Below are 17,116 nucleotides of genomic sequence, written 5' to 3'. Positions count from 1 at the left end.
GTGTGTGTGTGTGTGTGTGTGTGTGTGTGTGTTTGAGTGAGAGAGAATTCAAAACGGACAACCATCAGTGAAAAAACATTAAATAAATATTTATATGAAAAATATGGATTATTTGTTTTTTTCAAAGCAACACAAACATGACACAAAAGTTAGTTACACACAGAAGTGCGATTACAAACTGATGGCAATGAAGCACAAAAATATTTATGCATTGCATTTACACCAGAGATCTGAACACGATCCAGATGTGGTCAGGCAGATCTGCACACATTCTGATCCCCCATCATCATCATCATCATCATCATCATCATCATCATCATCATCATCATCATCATCATCATCACACATTTACACTCTGACTGAACATGCATTAGTCCGTCTGGGTACAGAGTGCACTTTAATTTCAGGTGTAAACATTTTTCTCAGTGCTGCTTGGTCCAGTCATGATTATGGAGGGAGCACTCACTCCATGGCTTCACTCCCTCTGTCAGCCCTCATGAATTTCAGTTCCTGCTGGGTGGTGGACTGAGTTCCCGATGAGGAAGTCGTGTTCTCGCTGTCGCCTGGGTCCCGTCTGCAGCGAAGGACGCGGGGCAGCGAGCTGCAGAGCGCTTTCCTGAACATGGAGCTGGAGAAGACGTAGATGATGGGGTCAAGGGCCGAGTTCAGGAAGTTCAGCCCCAAAGACACGATGGTGAGCTGGGTGAAAGTGTAGAAGGAGGCACAGTCCCACTGGCGGTATGAGCGGATGACCCACACCCCGATGGTCGTCACCGTGGTGGGTAAGAAGCACATCATGAACACGGCAACGATGGCAGCGCACACTCGCATCCCCTTTCGCACCTTGTCGGTTTTTCCCATCTGGCGCTCTTTCAGGAACCTGGAGATCCCGATGGAGCAGAACAGCAGCATGGCCAGCGGGATGAACTCCAGCACCGTCAGGATACGGTGCATGCCCACCAGGATGATGATGGCTCGTGATGCCTCTTTGTAAGAAGTGAAGAAGAAGCACTGGGTGCTGTTCCCACTGCCCTTGATGTGGTTGTAAGCCAGCATGGGAACACGTGGGCAGATCACCAACAACCAGACCATTAAGCAGGACTTCCAGAGGTAGAATGCAACTAAGTACAGCACAAATATGAGGTACTACTTTACTGAAGTACTTCCATTTTCTGCTGCCTTGTACTTCTACTCTACATCTCACAACTAATAAATGATGCAGTACTATGAATAAACCTAACCAGCAGTACATAAAGAAGTTAAAGTACACTGCATCATGAATGACGCTGGCTCGTTCATGTACCTCCGATTACCATCCAGTAATATGGCATACATTCATCTGCAGAATGAGTACTGTTACTTTTGGTACTTTAAGGATGTTTTGATTGTAATACATTTATACTTTTCCTTGTAACAGAGTATTTCTACGCTGTGGTACTTTTACAATAAACCTCATATTTTTACTGGATTTTAATTACTGATGTATTAATACTGCAGCTTGTAAAGTTGGAGTTTATTTGAGGTTCTTTATGTACTGCTGAAGTATCCCCTTATCTAACATGTTCTTTTAATTGATTATATTCTCTGATCTGAATCAGCAAAGAAACAAACAAAACAGAGTTACTATTAACATGTCCTGAAGTAAAAAGTATTACTTACAAATACAATATGAAGTAGCATAAAATAGAAATACTCAAGTAAACTACACGTACCTCAAAACTGTATTGAACTGGCAAAGCTTTCAAGTCTCACCCATTGGGCGTGAGACACACGCATTTCAACCCATTCACATGTTCACACGCCATATCTTGTATTTCTCACACAGAGAAATTACCAGGATAACGCCCACCAAGTTGCGCCACTATTTTATAAAACAGTGGAACAGGTAGAGGAAGTGGTGATGTGTCGGTCATGGACGAAACGGCTCATAGAGCCACTCTTTGAAGTAAACGATCAGAGCAGTCTCCTGCCTGGGAGCCGGAGCGGGAGCTGCTTTATTTTTTTTACGCACTGAGCAGGATGGGGAAGGCCGGGGGTTACACACACACACACACACACACACACACACACACACACACACACACACACACACACACACACACACACACACTTGCACTAAGAAATGCTGAATTGAATAAATATTTTTATTTGTACCAATTTATATGTCATTTTTCAGATCAGACCCCCGTCCCCACCCCACCCCTCACCGCCACTGCCAAATCTCACTCTGAACTCAGTTCAAAACTTGAGAGCCCTGCACAGGTAACGTCAACAATAACGTGCATAGCCATTATTTATTTCATAAAATCGAACCATTTTATACAATATACATTTCTTGAACTCACATACTTATTGCTTTAGCTTGCAAGATAAAGATATTTACATGCCGATGAAGCTAGTTTAGTGCTATCCTTACTGGGATTAGAAGTGGGCCAGTGCTAATTAGTTAGCACTAAACAGCTATGAAACATATAACGTTCATCATGTCCGGGTTTATTTCTCCATATCAACCTTCTCCCTCTTTCCGTGTCAACTTTATACAAAGTTACTGGTTTGCGTTAATTCATCCCAAATCTGGCTTGATTGTTAATGCTCTGGTCGAAAATTATGAATGATAGCACCCAGTAACGATAGCACTAAGCTAGCTTCATCGGCATGTAAATATCTTTAGCTTGCAAGCTAAAGCAATAAGTATGTGAGTCCAAGAAATGTATATTGTATAAAATGGTTGGATTTTTATGAAATCAATAACAGCTATGCACGTTATTATTGACATTACCTGTGAAGTCTCTTCGGGGATGGCGGCGTTGCCCTGGATGTTTGCGTCTGGGACATGCGCATGCGCAGTTGGAGGAATCGACGATGATTACTTTCCCCTGAGACTTGACTGTGACCTCAGTGACGTCATTACAGCCCTTTTCGAGTCGTATCCGTAAACTTGAATTCGTATTTACAGTGAAGACTTCGTAGTCGTAGAAAAATGAGTTGTATTCTCAAGACTTTGCACTCACAGCTTTTAGACTCATACTCATATAAAAACACTCGTAACCCGAACCCAATTTCACAGACTCACGTATATGACAGCAGAATTTTGTGTAAAACAACTTTTATGACACACAAATTGTTAACTTTACAAATAGGCTTCAGGGCATTCAATAGGGGTAGAAAAGAGAAATGGGATTCAACCTAAGTAACAGGGAACACCACAGGTCTTTGTCATCACTGTCAACATTATTTTAGTAAAGACTCCTGGGATGACACAAGGCCCATGGTGGCATTTGGGACAAGGTCACCATCTAAAAATAGTAGGTGTCTATGTATTATGGCCATGGTCCTGTCAGCCCCCTCCTCAGAAAGAATATTTGTGGAAATAGGCCCATAAAAGGGGCTGACATATGACTGCCATTGAATGTTAACAGTTGAGGAACTTGGATGATCTTCAGCTGAAGCAGAAGTACCCCCTGCCAATTATGGCCAGAGCTCCAGAAAGGAAGAGGTACAGGCACCTGAAAGCCCTCACCTCAGGTTTGGCCAGGTCACAGTGTATTTGTTTTTTACTCTTCAGTTAAAATAATGTATATGCCTTTTAGACAACACATAGTTAATTTTCTGTAGCATATTGCACCATAACATCTATATTTAATGCAGCACATCTGAACAAAAGTATACAAATTGAATAACCTGCAGGCTTCTTGGACTTTTACTGTACACCAGTCAGAGAGGTGTGGTGGCGCTTCGGCCCCACTCTTGAAGGGCTGCTATGAGTTTTATTAGCCGCCAGGTGTCGCTGTATTTGACGCCCCGAGGCTTCATATCTGTTTCGGCACAATCAGAGAGAAAGCCCAAATGCCTCAGAACACCTCGTCCGCCCAGCACTACTGACACGAGACGGAGCAATTGTTTCAGTTATGTTTTGTTTGAATTTCTAAAATACATAGTTTGAAGTTACCAGAAATGGGTCCCGGATAAATGAAGGAATATTCTTGAAACGCCGTGGACTACGGGGTTTCGTGTGCAGGCAGAAGCCCAGCGGCCCGCTGCCGTGAAGGAGCTTAGCAGCCGGGAGGAGCAGAAGGAGTCGCCGGCCATTGTGTGTTAGGAACGGAATTCATTTCTCGCCAAATTGAGGCCCCGTAAGTCTCCCCTGTTAATGTCAATATTGATTTGACATTTTAATCACAGACGGGCTTCAGGTGTCACGAGATGTCATTTGTATTGGTTGTGTAAAATAGGTAAGTTAGCCATATCAACTGTTTCGTGTCGGCTAGCGTTAGCTTGACGTGGCTAATGACATTAGCTTCTCGAAAACTGTAGGAGCGTTTGATTGCACGACCTGTCCTGCCCTCTGTTGGAAGACACGGATTGGATATCAGGTGCAGTGATCGTGTAAATACAAACGAGCTTTAAAATGCATTTTGACATGATGCAGTAGTAATGTGTGGTTATTGCAGGCAGTAAAGACAGGATCGCTAATTTAGATGCAGCACATACTTAATCCCAATGTGCAATCCAAGAATTGTATTGCCCTATACTCTTCTACGAAGTCCAGGTACTTGTAAATGACGGGTTAATGTTACATACTAAAGTTTATTTGCTTATTTGAGTAAATGGGTTGACAAGAACCAATCTCAGTAATATGACGTTAGTTGAACGCCACAGATGAGCTAATGTGTGTGCCTCATATTGACGGGCACATGACAGCCCAAAACATGCGTCCCTTAAATTGAACGAACCTCTGCAGTCGGCAGGCTACCTTAGCAGTTACCAAGCTAACAACTCTGGGGACGGGAGAGCTTGTTAAGCCTGCTAGCTAGCTTAATGAACACCACCAATGTTTTTAGTAAATGTGCTGTACTGAACGCCGAATAAAATGGCTGATTTAGCTGTTGTCCTTTGTTTGTCATTTGACTGTCTAAGCTAACTTGCTGTTGCTATGCTAAGGAAACGAGGCAAGGCTCAACGTCGGTCTACTTCGGCAAACGTAATGTGCAGCTCTACGCTCCCTTTTGCATGACATAATGTCCATGTCTCGTGCAGCTTTGTTGTTATTTGAAAGTTGATCCCAATTAGTTTTAAACAGTGAACCACTCTGCTCTTTCTCTCTCTTTCTCTTTCTCTCTCTGTCTCTCTCTCTGTATATTACACAACCACAGCAAAGGCAGATTGTTACAACTTTCTGTCTGTTAGACCTTGCATGTACAACCTATTGACATAAAACAATCACAGAGATTACTCTCAGTTTCTCCTCTTGATTATTAAATGTCTCTCTGCCCTCCACCCCAGGTCCCCATCCCTTATCAGCCTTCCTGATTCTGTTCTGGGAGAGTTCAGACCAGTATCATCGCCAAGATAGCCGGGCCAGGCAGGAAGAGGCACAGCTCAGATCCAGACCCCAGCAGCGGTAGTGATTCCGGCGACGGGCGGCCTGTCAGTGCCAAGTGCCCGAAGATGGCCAGCAGCGGTGGTAGCAGTACGGCTGGTAGTGAGACAGTGGGACGTCGTGGTGGGGCTCAGCAGAGAGGAGGCAGCGGTAGGGACACCAGCTCAGACCTGTCCTCCAGCACCAGTAAGAAGAAGCAGAAGGACAGGGCCAACCAGGAGAGCAGAGAGGCGAAAAGAGCAGCCGCAGCAGTAGATGGGGTTATTGCAGAGGTCAAAAAAGGTAAGCAGGACCAAAAATGTTGTGCAGCTAATAAAACATTTGTTATTGATTCATTTGCATATTATTTGTCAGGTGAAACTGTTATTTTAAGCAATTGAAATTGAATAATAGAACCACATTGCTCTATAAACCATCATTATATTCAAGTTACTGTCACCTCAAACCTTGTGCTTAATTAGAAACAAAGTTATATTTACAGTTGCTGTTTCTCACCAAAATATATTGTGTGCATCAATGAGGTCTGACAAACATACTGAATGCCTTTCCTTTCCGATAAAATATTGCCCAAACTGTTTTTTGAATATTTAAATTCATGCATTGTTTTCATCCATGTTTACTTGCTAGTATTTGTCTTCTTCATCTTCTTCATTGCCTTTGTTGGTGCTTTGTTATGCCTCTCCACAGGATGACCACTAGTAGCACTATAGAGTAGTGTCTTTACAAGTGGGTCACTGTTTTATTTGTAACACGCACATACTGCCACACTCTCCCATTGATCAGCAGTTGATGGTGGTAGTGCTCTAAGAAACATTGCATTGCACTAGCAAATGGAAGGTAGAAAAAGAGTGCAAGCTAACATGCATGCAAACAATCCATGATTTTATCTAAAAGCAGCTTTGCAAATGTTTGTTAGGAAGGAAATGGATTTAACACACATTTGATCAATCTCAGGGATACTAACTGTGAGATTTGGTGAGAAACAGTGAATGCAAATATAGTTTTTGTTGGTGTAAGAAAACTCCTTAGGGCACCCTTTTAAATAAAGCTTTTTAAATAACACCATTTCATGTTTAACAGCAGCTGATAACCCTAGTTACCTGCTTGCTGAAAAACAAGGTCTAGTCCTGTTATATGCCGTGCCATATTTGCATTGTAAATAAAGCATTGTCACATGCTTTTGTTTATTAGGTTTGTGTATATGTTGTACAGATGCAGTTACCACAAAAACTTGCTTCTTGTGTAAATGCATGCCAATAATATTGCATCATTGTCTGGTAAACACAGTTGGATGCAGATTGATTATGACTGTATTATGGCTGCACAGTGTAGACCATAAATTCTGTTGTCATTCAATCACACATTTATGACATGGCTTGCGTTACACATTGATGCAGCCGTTTCTGCATGTCAATGTTAATTTGTGACAGTATCTCTCACATAAAGCATCGAAACACATAACTCTTACACATTTGACCTCAGCTACTCAGGAGTTGCTTTTCTCAGTACAAACCAAAACCTTTTCATTTCAGTGATTATGTGATTACCATTCTGTAATAAATGGAACATGCAGCCTCTGGTTATTTAGTTGGAATGCCTTTTGCTCTTGATGTCATCCCTTTGTTGTAAATCAAGCTGTGACCTGAAAGCTTTTTCATATGAGCTGGCCACTTTGTACATACTGTACTGTCATTAAATGTGAGCTCTGCATGTCTCATCATAGATATTTTTTTTCCTATCTTCATCTTACATACATATATGTGGATGTGGTTAACAGCTTCCTTTATATTGTTTCATGTCTTTGAGTGCTTGTGACTGAATGCACATTTTCTTGTAGGAGGAGGAGGGCTGCCATTCAGAGGTGGAATATATTCATTTTTTTCTTGCTGTAAATGACCCCCATCCACCCACACACATGTGACAATAAGGACATATCAGCATTTCTTGTCTCCACTGTTTACTTCGAGCGATCAACCCTGCTTTGTGTTTTTACAGATAACAGAAAATGTCTTAAACAGGTAGAAATTCTACTGGGCAAACTTTTTTTCAATTGAGTTTAAAGCAGGAACTATAGCTTGTCTTGCCTGACCACTGAAGTATTTTATATGGTTATTAAAATACTCTGCATAATCCTTGCGCATGACTTGCAAGTTGGATTTGTAGTTTGTAGGCACTAGTGCTTTTGGAGCTAGCCTCAAGTGGCCATTTGAGGAAGCGCAGTTCTTGGTATTTTGCTGTTGGCTACATTTTTGAGCCTCAGAGTTTGCTGCTTGAGCAAAGCTAGAGCTAGCCTTATTACAGAGATGAGCTGAGTCATGGTTGAGTGGCTTGTGTAGTCGACCTTTGTCTGGGAGGAAACGTTCTGTTACTGCAATAGTTTATTGAAGAACATTCACTTTGACGTATTATTATCCCAAGATTAGAATTGTGATGAAAACCAGGATTGTTATGCCTGTTTCCACTTTTATTCAAGTACAAATGTAAATAATTTTGCTGCCTCTGCAAATCGCAGTTGGATTCTTCCAAAGACAGCAGAACAAATGACAAACTCTGCAAAATCACAACTGAATTACTGTAACAGTAGTTAATGAAAACTCTGGCTGTGAGTTGACAGCCAAATGAGCTGTCATAGCTTTCTAATTTCAGTAGCCAATCTGCCATAGTAGAAACAAATAATTTAAATCTCAAGAAATATGTACTGTGACTATGGTATGGTTGGGTGATGTGTTCAAAAGCTGCAGTGGTGTTTCTTTTTTCAGTTCATTTTTCGTTTTACGATTAATTATGGCCCAGTTATTCCTACTAGTGTAGCAAAATACTCATCTTTTTATCTCTTGATTTTCTATTTGGTCTTCTAATATTGACCAAAAATATTCTCAATAGTATTTACTCCCAGAACACACTGTGTTCCTTGGTAGGGTGTATCTGCAGTATGCTTTATCATACTGCATGATCTGCTCTGATGTGGATTTGGTTTCCCACTATAGGGTTGCATGTGTGTTACAGTGATTGTGTTGCTGGATGTCTGCATCATGCAGAAGTGCAGTAATTCTACCTGAGAGAATGTCAGCCCCTTATCTGGGACACTTGGGTTTGTCAAGGTCGTGAGAATGCCCTGAAACTCTGCCTCTGTCTGTACACCATCTTCTTCAATACCTGCCATCAGTAAACCTGTTCATACACAAAATGGTGAACTTTTAGCCATGACAAACTGGTTACTTTACTTTTCTATCAGCAAAGTTCTTGTTCATGTTAAGCAATTATCAGACTGAATGTGTAACAGTTTTCACTGGTTGCAGTTAGAGCTCAACCAATAAAAAAATCTTCCAGACTGATGTAGCGGTAGATACTAGCTTATTGCAGATATATTGGTATCGGTTTATATGTTGGCCAAGAATTTGCAAGGAATTGAACCACAGAAATGCCAAACTAGGTTTGAGACCAGCAGTGCCACCATTACATAGTTTGAGTAGATTTTTCAACTGTAAAATGTCAAGCTCACGATGTATGTTCGTCATAATTCAGAGAAACAAACAACTTTAATGAATCCATATCAAGGTCACTGTAATATTTTCTCAGACGGTTATCATACCGTGAAAATCTCATACCATTGCATACCTGGTGGGAATATTATCAAAGGTATTAATGATCAGGGGATGACTGCTAAATTGTCATTGCCATCACAGTATTAACGGCTGCCCAGGACACTTTTTGCTAATACTTTAGATTTGATACTTCATTTGTGGTGTGATGCGTCTAATAGGTTTTGGTTAGTGACGTGTGGTCAGGGGAGCTCACCTGTTAAAATATAACAGGTTGCTGTGGTTTATAAATTCATTAAGAGGAGGAAATTCACACTTAAGCTCATGACTGTTCTATAAATTTGTTTTCATCGCTAAATTTACGCATTTCCTGTTCAAATACGTGGGAGAAGGTCAGGAGTCGAGGTCAGGCAGCGATGAGCTGTGCCTCACTTCTGATGCAGCTGTGCCACACACACCGACTGACGCAGGCAGTTGGCACATGCCCATTGCCATCTCTCTTTATATTGGCCATAAATGCACAGTAATGCTCCGAGTGAGGCAGAAAGTACTGTGCCGCACTGATGGGTGGCAGTGCTGAGCTCCATCGCTGCAGTGCACGTTGCTGCGTGCTCTCCTACGCAGAGGGCGATAATGAGTGTTCAATTTTAATTAAAAACAGAGAGATCAGCCGAAAAAAATTGAACTTGACCTTATATTAAATATTCTTTTGTTTTTCTTGCTATCGTGTAGTTGAACAGTGTGGAATTAATTAAAGCATAATTAAAAGCTTTTAAAACAACCAAATGTTTCAGTTAAGGTCAAAATTGAAATATAAGCTTCTATTTTGGGTTCATATATTTTTACATCTGACTCAAGAGGAGTCAGTGCCTCACCAGTCATGAACTGCACGTCACTGGTTTTGGTACATTTCAAGTGTCACTGATTAGGCTTGAAGAAAGTGCCAAGCCAATATGATAGTTTTCAGGGGCTACTGATGGTGTTAAAATACTTGTATGTAATTACATACAAGTATTTTAACCCTAACCCACTTATTCTAATGAGGCACTAATTTCATTTGGCTGTTTACTAAGCTTTGGCCTGTCCACACCTTCCTCCAGCGGTTCCAGACCCACTGTCCCCTCACCTCAGATAATATACACCTTAATATAGGTAACTGTACAAAATAGCAGGAAGCAATTGAAGTCCATCTGAGACAGAGACTATTCAGTTGTTGGACATAGCTTTTTTTAAAACAGGGTTGGTTTGTAATAATATTTATGGTAATAAAAACTAAATTACTACTGTTGTACTTGATAAAGCACCATATTTGTATTTATAAACAGCTTTAATGATTATTCACCCATCATTCTTTTTTACTTGGTGGTGCAGATAGTAAATACAGGTGGTATTACTATTGCAGTATTTCTTGCCTTTCTTTGACAATAATGGGCTTTCTAGCATAAATGATGTGAATCTTCCAAAGTGAACATGAAGATATCACATTTCATTTGTGCTAATAATGTGTTCATATCATGAATGTCAATATGACGTTTTCTCCAGTCATGAGCGTACACTCTGATTTGGCTCTACTGGAAATACAACTGTCACCAGCTGGAAGGGATTGGGTGTTGCTTGCGACCTTTCTTGAGCGATTAAGGTAGAGAGAAGGGTGAGATAGTGTGGAAGTAGCAGTGGGAAAGTTGAGGCTCTCTCGTTGTTGCTGAAGACTAAATGGAAACACGAATGTGTGCATGAACCATCCATGACTCCTGACATGGAATTTCATTTTCTTACTTCTGGGATGATATTTCATTTTCAATCACTGCTACAACTTTGAGGTCACAATGAGAAATGGTATGTTTGTTTTCCTTCTTCATGTTCGAATATTTTCTTTAAGTTACTGCTTTTGGATCTACCTTGAAAAGCACATTTGTGCTTTGGCAACATGTTTTCTAAAGTAAGCTGATCATTTGCTGTCTTGCAATTGTTTACTTGGTATACAGTTTGTGTGGCGCAGATAATTTTAGATGTCCCATCTGTGATTGCTGACTTCACTGTACTGTCTGCTTCAGTCTGTGCCTGACTGCTCAGGACTGACCCACTTGGGCATGCGAGTGCATTGGTATACCCTATGTGAATCTGTGAGCTGATGCATTTCAATGTTTTATGTCTGTTTATTGGTATTTCAGCAAACAGTCAGTGCTGTATACAAATTCAAGAAAAATTGCAAAAATAGTATTTACATATACATACACATAAAAAAAACAATGGGTCACATACAGTACACGCACTGTAAATATGCAAAGCTGCTTTACATCACATTAGGTGTAACCTAGTTACTCTATCAAAGAGTTAGAAGTTATTTATTGCCTAGCCTCTACATACTCTTTGAAGGGTTGCCAAGTCCTATGTACTTTCTCAAAGGAACCTTGTAATGTGAATGTGAGTTTTTCCAAGTCCACAGTCCCAGCCATGAGCAGGTGCATTTCACTGTGTGTATTCTCTCAGGGTAGAACAGGTACATTATGCTCACCACTCATCCTACCTAAAAACCTAATGGCTTTGCCTCTGTGCCGTTGAGCTGTGTGTGTGTGTGTGTGTGTGTGTGTGTGTGTGTGTGTGTGTGTGTGTGTGTGTGTGTGTGTGTGTGTGTGTGTGTGTGTGTGTGTGTGTGTGTGTGTGTGTGTGTGTGTGTGTGTGTGTGTGTGTGTGTGTGTGTGTGTGTGTGTGTGTGTGTGTGTGTGTGTGTGCACGCACGTGTGTGTGTGTGTGCGCGTGTGCGTTACATGATCAATTTTTGAATATATTCTAATAATCTTGGCGTAAAGAGGAAATGCATTGTTTTCAAGGTCCATCTCTGGTTCCTTTTTCAGATGTGTTTGTGGACTGGAAGCAGAATGTCAATGAAGTGACTGTCAGACTGCGCTGTGGGGAGGGGGTGCAGAGGATAGAGGAAATCAGCACAACCTTCACTGATACCCACTGCCATGTGTGCTTCCCAGGTATGTCATAGTAAAGCATGTAACAGAGACAGAAACTACTTCAGTGGGGCAGGGATGTAACGATACCAAAAACTCAGGGCGTGATAATACCTCGATATTAAGGCCATGATACGATATTTATTGCGATATTTAAAAAAAAGAAAGAAAAGTTACTTCAATGAATGCCTTTTTATTAATAAATTAGTGCATACAGCATTCGTTATTCATATAAAATTTGTTTTTAAGTTGAAGTGCTTCTGCTTTCCTTCTTTAATAAAATGAAAAGAACTGGCATGAATTGTTTTTTGGTAATGATTGAACCATTTACAATATCAAACCAAAAACAATGTAGCAGTCAGTAGCAGTCCTTTTATTAAAAAAAAAAAAAAAAAAAAATTATAAGAGCTGTCCCATCGGGTGAGCACATCCATGATCCATGTACTAGCAGGTTTAACAATCTCTGTTTGGTAGTCAGCTCAGCTGTGGTAGTTGAACTTCAGTGAAAAAACGCTGCTACACGCCTCACTCAACCAAGATCGGTGGCACGGCCTGTGTTCAAACCCGCTACTAGTAAAGCATAAATTAAAAGAAGTAGGTTGGATAATAAAACCAAACCACACTAGAAGAACAGGCACACTTGTGCATTTGGGTTTAGGCCTCATTGAACTTGAACCTGTTTCAAGAGTTTGTATGTTAACCCCATTTTAATTTTATCAGACTCTGAGTTCAAATCTTTGACTCCTGTATCTTCTCTTTGCTGCAGTTTTATTGCTTATGTTGAGTGTATGAGTCCAGTTCTGCTCTAATAACGTCTGTATGCTTGTTTTCATTTTTCAGATGGACGACAGTGGAGCTGCCAGTTGCAGGAGGAAATTGAGGCCTCATGTAGCAGAGTTCAGTACAAGGAGAAGGGAGGTTTCCTGCACGTCATAATGCAGAAGAAGATTCCCTTTCACATCTGGCCTTCACTTAAGGTCAGTGTCTGCACCAATAAATCTCGTAGTTTTGCACAATATTTAATAGTTTCAAGAAAATGTGTCTTTTTAGTTATGAATGACATCGAAGTGGCATCCACAGTGTTTTTTTTTTTTTATATTCTGCTTCAGTCAAACAAGAAGGAGAAGGAGGCAGCACCCACAGAGACCAAAAACATGGAGCTGGAGATCAAACCTGTTGCCTTGGATTCATCAGAGAAACCCAGACTGTCCTCCTCACAGCCACAACTCCAGCCCCAGCCTCCTTCCTCACCTGCACACAGTGATTCAAGGCGCAGCGGTGGCAAAGCTGAGCGGGGTGTCAAGCGCTGCCTGAAAAACAAAGCAGCGTGTGACAAGGCCACCACAGACTTTTTAGGGGTGAAAGGTGGAGCTGGAGATGGCTCAGCCACCACCAGCAAGCCCGTTACAGTCATGAGAGGCGAGCAGCAGCCTCAGGAACCCAGTGCCAAGCGCACCATTGTACGGCCGCCCAAGACCACCAAGGAGGCCGCGTTACTGGCCGACAGGGACACACACTCTGTGAAGTCCACAGTAGCCAGTGGTAAAGCTCCACACACACACCTGCCCGCTGGTCGGAGCCCGCAGATGCAACGCAGAGATGGAGACAGCACAGCAGATAGACTAAGCAGTGGCCATGAACAGAAACCAGGAGTTGCTGCTGCCAGCCATACCAACAAAACTCAGGTAAGAAAAGTTCTGACCTCTTGCTTGCTTATCTGAGCTCTTGTTAACGATTTGATCCTTTATGAATTGATAGATTTTAAAATCAGATTAAGCTGTTGCTGATTTGTTATGTCAGTAAAGTTCATGAACACTGAATATCATTACTTGAATACTTGGCATGTTTTCATTTGCAGTTACACTTAAACAGCTTGTAAAACTACTAAATGTCAGTCTGTGAAGCTAACGTTAGCCAAGGCAGCAGGAGTGCACAGTTGTCAGCTGTAATATTATGGTTTGTCAGTGTGATATTAATTAGTGTGTTGCTGGAACTGAATGGTTATCGGTAAGTTCATTATCAGTACAAACATCTTGTTTATAACTATGTAAACCCACAAATACAGGACTGGAGTTTAATTTACAGGAAAGAAATCTCAGTTCGATAATTTCCTCAAATCATTCCATCACTAAGCACTGTTTTTTATGTGATTACAGCCAATGGCACCATCTGGCCTGTGTGGGCTCTTGGTCCTCAAGTTTCCCTAGAGCTTGGAAGAGACTTATAGTTTTATTCAGCATTATTCCAAACAGCAAACACCCTCCCTGATCAGTGCCTGTACAAGTTAACTCAATGTGTGTTGGTTGTAAACCTCTGCCACCAGTTTAACAGTTTGTTCACAATAACAGCTTCACAGCAGATAGTGTCAAAAAAGTCAACTGTGCAGCTGCATTGGAAGAATCAAGTGATGCTGTCTATACATGGCCCTGGCCTGAACTGGAATCAAGTTGTCCGCTTTCTCCTTGAGAACTTCTGTGATGAGAGGGAGAGAGAATCCATTGCTCAATCTCAGTGGCTCCAAGCCCCTAGGGGGTGAAAATTCTTCTTTGGAGGTTTTTAGGTCAGATTTCTTTTGTCTTTCCTCATTCAGGTGGCAGAGAACCAAAGCCAGTCTTCAGACACGTCCGGAGCAACAGCACATGACAGCGATAGCCAACCAGCAGCTCCCGTCAGTGAGCGCTTCAAACCCCTCGACTTCAACAATGAGGTGGTCTCTGCTCCAGAAATGCTGAGAGGTAAAACTGACTCTGAGCCGGAGAAAAGGCTTGTTGAGCAGGAATCAGAGCAGGATACTCTGATCTGCCAGCCACTTGGATCAAGAGAGGCAGGTACAGTACCAGCTGTTGGAGTAGCTGAGAAACAAGGCCAGTCACCTGGTCTGGCTCCGAGGCGGGGCAGCTGTGACGGAGAGGAGAAGCGGGACCAGTCAAAGGAAGAGCCTTCTCTGGAGTTAAAGCAACAGGAAGGTCAGTTGAGAAGGTTTTGTGAATACGGAAGACCTCAGGATTGAATTGGCATACATGGGTTTGTGCTTAAGTTGTCATTGATTTCAAACCAACTGCTTTCCATTAGATTTGATTTTGTAGAATCTTTGCACCCCCTCACTCACACAAAATCTGTGTGTATACAGTGTGTGTAGATAGATATAGGAAGAAAAAAGTGTTGCAGTCAAGTCTTTGAGGCCAATTTATTCAGCAGTTAAATATGAGTTTGCTGATATCTGTAATATCTTCCTGCAGCACCAGAGCCAATGGTTAACCTGCAATTTGTGAAGAATGATTCATACGAGAAGGGCACGGACCTGATGGTGGTTAATGTTTACATGAAGGGGATCTGCAGGGACACAGCCAGGGTCATCTTCAGGGAACAGGACTTCACCCTCATCTTCCAGACAAGGTAGTGAATGTGAATATGGTACAGATAAAGGATGGTTCTGCAATTTTGGCATTCTTTAATGTCTTTCTGTTTTATTCTTTTACAGTGATACTAACTTTCTGCGGCTTCATTCAGACTGTGGACCGAACACAGTCTTCAAGTGGCAAGTCAAACTCAGGTCAGCTTAAAAATGTGATCTTTTAATGGTCAGTTGGAGAAATCAGAGATTGCATATTTTCCTTTGCCATTTTGGGAACTAACTGTACAAGTACGCTGAAGTTGTTCCAGAAAACCTAGCCAGCATCGTCCGTATCACCAACAAGTTGTGCAGCACTTTTTTGGGCCTCGAGCCATGAGTAAACAAAGCTGTGCCAAAGTACTCGGGGCTGCATCGGGTCAAACACATAAATTAGATAAGGTGGCACCTGTCACTTTGTTGGCCAAGAACCTCACTTAACCTGGAGTCACAGTTCAGTGTGACCCAATGATTTCCTTTTATTTCAAATGCGAGTGGTGTAGAAGGCATAAATATTATTGTGAATCATTTATCTTGTGTTATATCACTAAAGTCTTCATGAAATCAGGTCATTCATTGAACATTGGTTGAGTTTCCAAATCAAACCGCATGGTTTTCAAAGAGAGTGCATGGAAAGTTCTTCAAAGGAGCAGTTTTTAATGTCTGCGCTTTTAAATGTGTTTAAAACATGCATGATGTTGAAATAATAAAAATGAACCTTAAACTCTTGTGGGGAAAACACTATTAATAGACTGGGGGTGAGCTGTAGCCTCAAGTCACTCCATTTTGTCTCACCATCTGACTTCTCTACATTTCTTTGTGCTCTCAGGAACCTGATCCAGCCTGAGCAGTGCAGCTACTCCTTCACCCGGGCCCGACTTGACATCACCCTGAAGAAGAGACACAGCCAGCGCTGGGGAGGTCTGGAGGCCCCTGCCACACAAGGTCTACATCTACACAGTGTTAACACAGTGTAGATAGAAGTTTTTGATGTTGCATTAGTGGTGAAATGATATGCTTGTGTTACATTCTCAGTCAGTCAGTCAGTCAGTCAGTCAGTCAGAAACATGAACTTAAAAGCATCAATCTTAAAATCAACACAAATTTTGTACACCTTTTTAAACTGTATCTTTAAACAATATACTCAAAGCTACATTTATCCTTTGAAGAACCGGGTTGAGTGTGGACTGGCATGGTTTAAGTTACATTTGTGTTTGTGTCTGTGTTTCCTGAATGTGTCTGAAGCAAATGTACAGTATGTGTACTTCACAGTAGCTCTCAGTGACAGGAATTTGAACTCTGTAACTTAGCCAGTAAGCCGATACGGATGCCAGTCTGCCCTGCTTCCCTTATGTGGTCTGCAGACTGTGTGACCCCCTGGGCATTTCTCAAGAAACGGTCCATAAATTCTAAGTCACTTCTCATAATTTCCATGGAAGTTTCCCAGAAAGTGCTATGTCATTTGTTTATGATTACAGGGAAAATGAAGACAGTGTTTAATTGGTACACATAGGTCATCTAAAAATGCCACATTTTTTAAAAAAAATACACAAGCAAACATATAATTCAAATGTGGAGAATTAACTTTCCAATAATAAGTTAGTGCTAAATGCATACTTACTTCGGTTTGAAGGGAACCTTTCTTTCAAGGAATTTCCTATTTTTCCCGTATTTTGTACCAAATGACATACTTCTCACATGACAACCTCCAAGGAAATAATTTTGAAATTATGGACCTGTAAAATAAGGCATTACTATGGCAACACAGCAAAATATGGGAATTAAATCATTATTTGAATTGCAGAAACCATGTTATTTGTCAGCACTGTTATAAGAGCAAAAA

The 17,116-nt window shown here is 41.4% G+C and overlaps 2 protein-coding genes across 2 annotated transcripts in view; one reads left to right on the top strand and one right to left on the bottom strand.

Annotated features, from left to right (window-relative positions):
* Nucleotides 1–462: 462 nt before the first annotated feature.
* Nucleotides 463–1,092, bottom strand: LOC139335583 (hydroxycarboxylic acid receptor 2-like). Its single transcript, XM_070969247.1, has one exon. It carries the CDS (start codon nucleotides 1,090–1,092, stop codon nucleotides 463–465), a length of 630 nt encoding a protein of 209 aa, XP_070825348.1.
* Nucleotides 1,093–3,811: 2,719 nt separating this feature from the next.
* usp19 (ubiquitin specific peptidase 19) overlaps nucleotides 3,812–17,116 on the top strand; it is a 29,058-nt gene continuing 15,753 nt past the window's right edge. The window contains exons 1-9 of the mRNA XM_070968009.1: nucleotides 3,812–4,133; nucleotides 5,284–5,662; nucleotides 11,778–11,906; nucleotides 12,723–12,859; nucleotides 12,992–13,567; nucleotides 14,473–14,848; nucleotides 15,122–15,278; nucleotides 15,364–15,435; nucleotides 16,103–16,218. Of these exons, the coding sequence (XP_070824110.1) occupies nucleotides 5,449–5,662; nucleotides 11,778–11,906; nucleotides 12,723–12,859; nucleotides 12,992–13,567; nucleotides 14,473–14,848; nucleotides 15,122–15,278; nucleotides 15,364–15,435; nucleotides 16,103–16,218 (1,777 nt within the window). The 5' untranslated portion in view covers nucleotides 3,812–4,133; nucleotides 5,284–5,448. The remainder of the gene's footprint in view (nucleotides 4,134–5,283; nucleotides 5,663–11,777; nucleotides 11,907–12,722; nucleotides 12,860–12,991; nucleotides 13,568–14,472; nucleotides 14,849–15,121; nucleotides 15,279–15,363; nucleotides 15,436–16,102; nucleotides 16,219–17,116) is intronic.

This window comes from Chaetodon trifascialis, chromosome 8 (assembly GCF_039877785.1).
Source record: "Chaetodon trifascialis isolate fChaTrf1 chromosome 8, fChaTrf1.hap1, whole genome shotgun sequence".
Lineage (NCBI taxonomy): Eukaryota > Metazoa > Chordata > Actinopteri > Chaetodontiformes > Chaetodontidae > Chaetodon > Chaetodon trifascialis.
Note: the sequence above shows the minus strand (reverse complement) of the source record. Positions and strands in the feature narration are given on the sequence as shown.

Excerpts from the sequence above, each read along its gene's own strand:
- LOC139335583 (XM_070969247.1), bottom strand. The coding sequence starts at position 1,092 with ATGGTCTGGTTGTTGGTGATCTGCCCACGTGTTCCCATGCTGGCTTAC.